Source organism: Oncorhynchus masou, chromosome 2, assembly GCF_036934945.1.
Source record: "Oncorhynchus masou masou isolate Uvic2021 chromosome 2, UVic_Omas_1.1, whole genome shotgun sequence".
NCBI lineage: Eukaryota > Metazoa > Chordata > Actinopteri > Salmoniformes > Salmonidae > Oncorhynchus > Oncorhynchus masou.
The window spans coordinates 9,884,282-9,889,329 of record NC_088213.1 but is presented as its reverse complement, the minus strand read 5'-3'; the positions used below and the strand labels follow the sequence as shown (position 1 = coordinate 9,889,329).

The window sequence follows — 5,048 nt, the reverse complement described above, 5'->3', positions numbered from 1 at the left end:
TCTCTCTCTCTCTGTATTAGCTATAAAATCTTGATTTCTGTGAAAAATGTAGGCCTCTCTCTCTCTCGTCCTCTCTTGCGCTCTCGCTTTCTCATCTTCATTTCTGCCATTAAATTTATATTTTTATCAATTAGTTTACCTTTTTTTTCTGCAGATCATATATATGTTTTAGAACTATGTTTTGCCTCCAGTAATAGACCTTTATTTATTTTTTAAATCATGATTCAGTCACTTCTGCATTTCTCCCTGTACGGTAGCCTACCAGTTGGGAAAGTGCCGTAGTAGAAGGATCCGCGTTCATTCTTGGTCCAGTCGAAGTCTTCGTTGGCTGACACACACAGCACCAGCACATAGAGCAGCTTCAGCATCCGCTGTAGTGACATGGTCTCTCACAGGTGGCTCACTGTCTCCGGTCACACCTGCACATGGAAGGAAGAACCATACGGCATTTTAGAAACGCTTAAGAGTTACTATGGACACTCGTAGTCAGTGTCATAAACTCTGTACTTTCACAGAAAGTGTTATGTCTTCTTCTTTTAACTTTAATGCCAATGAGGTTAAACTGATCTCAGATCATACATAAACACTCATCTAATGTATACAATTACTTCTGTGTAATTAACAACTTTTACTTTAATGCCAATGAGGTTAAACTGATCTCAGATCATACATAAACACTCATCTAATGTATACAATTACTTCTGTGTAATTAACACCATTGTCTTAGTATGATGCAGAGCTCAAACTGCAGATATTTTATCTCAAGACAATTCTACCGCTCTGAGTTGATACAAACAATATGCTAATATGTTTGCATATATTACTGATAGAAATGACACAAATAAAACCCTTTCAGCTCTATTATCAAATGAAGATTGAACAGAGACTTACACAGAGGTGATAGATGACTCACGTCTGTGGGTGAAAGCATCCTAATGAACTCACACGGGAAAACATCTCTACAGAATGGATTCAACTCAGAGATTAGCAATAGTTCATTGGATGACACTGACACCATATCATTCTCGGGCCCCAAATTAAGATTCAAGGAATGATCTCGTCTCATTTCAACCAGCCATGAGATACACTGACGCAAAACGTAATTAAAGACAGGAAGTACGTCAGCTTGTCTAACACAGTCAGTATCAGCGACATGTCAAATTGATCCCGTCCCGGCAGAGGTACCCAGGTCTAGTAACTGATCATCAGCATCCTTCAGTGTCTCATTTAGAAAAGTGAGTGAAAATGTTTACGAATATAGACCAAAAATATGTACCCTTCCACAGCCTATCTACAGTGTATCTAGGTAGCTATCTCTGTCCCTGTCTCTCTGTCTGTTCCTTCTGTCCCTGCTGTCTTTCCTCACCAGTCCTCTAGCTCTCCCCAGAACCACATATAGTTACATGCCTACCTGTTTAAAGGTCCTGCGTTTGTCCCCGTTGGAAACAAATCCAATAATGGAAGAAAGATCCACAAGTTTCTGGACCTAATTCATTCTCACAGATCCTCAGGGGTCGAGATTACAGCACCCGATGTCACAGGAACGGCACCGCGAAACGTCCAGTAAGTTTTACCTCTATTCAGGGGCCCCATTGGGCGAGCAGTCAGGACCCCCCCCCCATTCAAAGCCAATGGAGTGTGAGCGTAATTTGCTGGGGCAAACAGATCTTTTGGAAATGGGTTTGTGTTTTTACACTGTAAGCAAAGTGAGTGTCAGACAGTGTGATCTATACACATGCAGGTCAGCCTCAGAGAGTTGTACTATAGGCTCCTATCAATGGGACTATGTCTACAATTAGATTCATTCAAATATCCGGATTTGATTTCTACACTCTTAGGAGAAAAAAGGTGCAATCTAAGACCTATAAAAGGGTTCTTCGGCTGTCCCCATGGGAGAACCCTTTGAAGAACCCTTTTTGGCTCCAGGGAGAACCCTTTTGAGTTCCATGTAAAATCCTTTAAACATGGAACATAAAAGAGTTCTACCTGGAACCAAAAAGGGTTCTACCTGGAACCAACAAGGGTTCTTCTAGGGGGACAGCTGAAGAACTGCTGAAGAGTGTATATAGGAATGTTACATGTAAGTTATGTTAGATTTACAGTTGAAGTCAGAAGTTTACATACACTTAGGTTGGAGTCATTAAAACTCGTTTTTCAACCACTCCACAAACTTCTTGTTAACAAACTATAGTAAGTTGGTTAGGACATCTACTTTGTGCATGACACAAGTCATTATTCCAACAATTGTTTACAGACAGATTATTTCACTTATAATTTACTGTATCACAATTCCAGTGGGTCAGAAGTGTTCATACACTAAGTTGACTGACTTTAAACAGCTTGGAAAATTCCCGAAAATGATGTCATGGCTTTAGAAGCTTCTGATAGGCTAATTGACATCATTTGAGTCAATTGGAGTGTACCTGTGGATGTATTTCAAGGCCTACCTTCAAACTCAGTGCCTCTTTGCTTGACATCATGGAAAAATCTAAAGAAATCAGCCAAGACCTCCACAAGTCTTTGCTGTAGGAGGGACTGGTGCACTTCACAAAATAGATGGCATCATGAGATAGGAAAATTATGTGGATATATTGAAGCAACATCTCAAGACATCAGTCAGGAAGTTAAAGCTTGGTCGCAAATGGGTCTTCCAAATGGACAATGACCCCAAGCATACTTCCAAAGTTGTGGTGAAATGGCTTAAGAACAACAAAGTCAAGGTATTGGAGTGGCCATCACAAAGCCCTGACCTCAATCCTATAGAAAATTTGTGGGCAGAACTGAAAAAGCGTGTGCGAGCAAGGAGGCCTACAAACCTGACTCAGTTACACCAGCTCTGTCGTGGAGGAATGGAATAATTAATTCTCTCTACTATTATTCTGACATTTCACATTCTTAAAATAAAGTGGTGATCCTAACTGACCTAAGACAGGGCATTTTTACTAGGATTAAATGTCAGGAATTGTGCAAAACGGAGTTTAAATGTATTTGGCTAAGGTGTATGTAAACTTCCCACTTCAACTGTAACTCTGAAATATGATGGTAAAATATGCTTTTTGAATGGATTACATGATAAAAGACAGACAAACCTTTTTAAAACCTGGTTACACCAAATTAATATCATTGATTGAAGTGTAGTATAAATATGAATGACTGAGAACTTTGAGCTCAATCATTCATACTTCATAAAAGGTTTCCCATTCACACACTAAATCAACAATTGAACCATGAAAGGACGATGACTATCTGTGTAACTTTAACTACAGAATCTGTCCATTTATTATCTTCTATAAATGGTATCCCTCAACAGGTGTAAGTACTGTCACCAAAGCCATGTAGCCTATCACATCCTAGCCAGTTGAGAGAGGAATGTTCTGTTCTACAGTAGCCTATCACATCCTAGCCAGTGAGTTGAGAGAGGAGTGTTCTGTTCTACAGTAGCCTATCACATCCTAGCCAGTTGAGAGAGGAATGTTCTGTTCTACAGTAGCCTATCTCCTAGCTAGATGAGAGAGGAATGTTCTGTTCTACAGTAGCCTATCACATCCTAGCCAGTTGAGAGAGGAATGTTCTGTTCTACAGTAGCCTATCACATCCTAGCCAGTTGAGAGAGGAATGTTCTGTTCTACAGTAGCCTATCACATCCTAGCCAGTTGAGAGAGGAATGTTCTGTTCTACAGTAGCCTATCACATCCTAGCCAGTTGAGAGAGGAATGTTCTGTTCTAAGCCTATCACATCCTAGCTAGTGAGAGAGGAATGTTCTGTTCTACAGTAATCACATCCTTGAGACCACAGTAGCCTGAGAGAGAGAATGTTCTGTTCTACAGTAGCCTATCACATCCTAGCTAGTGATTCTGTTCTTAGCCTATCACATCCTAGCTAGATGAGAGAAAGTTCCAGTTGAGAGAGGAATGTTCTGTTCTACAGTAGCCTATCACATCCTTGAGCTGTCTGTTCTACAGTAGCCTATCACATCCTAGATGAGAGAGGAATGTTCTGTTCTACAGTAGCCTATCACAGCCAGTTGAGAGAATGTTCAGTCCCACAGAGGAGAGAGGAATGTTCTGTTCTACAGTAGCCTATCACCTAGCCTAGCTGTTGAGAGAGCCTATCACATGTTCTGTTCTACAGTAGCCTATCACATCCTAGCCAGTTGAGAGAGGAATGTTCTGTTCTACAGTAGCCTATCACATCCTAGCCAGTTGAGAGAGGAATGTTCTGTTCTACAGTAGCCTACACATCCTAGCCAGTTGAGAGAGGAATGTTCTGTTCTACAGTAGCCTATCACATCCTAGCCAGTTGAGTGTTCTGTTCTACAGTAGCCTATCACATCCTAGCTAGTTGAGAGAATGTTCTGTTCTACAGTAGCCTATCACATCCTAGCCAGTTGAGAGAGGAATTTCTGTTCTACAGTAGCCTATCACATCCTAGCCAGTTGAGAGAGGAAAGTTCTGTTCTACAGTAGTTCTGCCAGAATCTACAGTAGCCTATCACATCCTAGCCAGTTGAGAGAGGAATGTTCTGTTCTATCATTCTGTTCTACAGTAGCCTATCACATCCTAGCCAGTTGAGAGGAGTTCTGTTCTACAGTAGCCTATCACATCCTAGCCAGTTGAGAGAGGAATGTTCTTCTACAGTAGCCTATCACATCCTAGCTAGATGATAGAGGAATGTTCTGTTCTACAGTAGCCTATCACATCCTAGCCAGTTGAGAGAGGAATGTTCTGTTCTACAGTAGCCTATCACATCCTAGCCAGTTGAGAGAGGAATGTTCTGTTCTACATTCATCACATCCTAGCCAGTTGAGAGAGGAATGTTCACATGCGTGAACTACAGTAACATCAAGCCAAGAGAGAATGTTCTGTTCTAAGTTGAGAGGAATGTTCTGTTCTACAGTAGCCTGAAGTTGAGAGACGAATGTTCTGTTCTGTTCTACAGTAGCCTATCACATCCTAGCCAGTTGAAGAGGAATGTTCTGTTCTACAGTAGCCTATCACATCCTAGCCAGTTGAGAGAGAATGTTCTGTTCTAAGCCTATCACATCCTA

The 5,048-nt window shown here is 41.1% G+C and overlaps 1 protein-coding gene across 1 annotated transcript in view; it reads right to left on the bottom strand.

Moving 5' to 3' along the window:
• Positions 1-368, bottom strand: part of LOC135552469 (lactase-like protein) — a 14,370-nt gene extending 14,002 nt beyond the window's left edge. Inside the window, exon 1 of the mRNA XM_064984128.1 lies at positions 263-368. Coding sequence (XP_064840200.1) covers positions 263-368 — 106 coding nt within the window. The remainder of the gene's footprint in view (positions 1-262) is intronic.
• Positions 369-5,048: the final 4,680 nt, after the last annotated feature.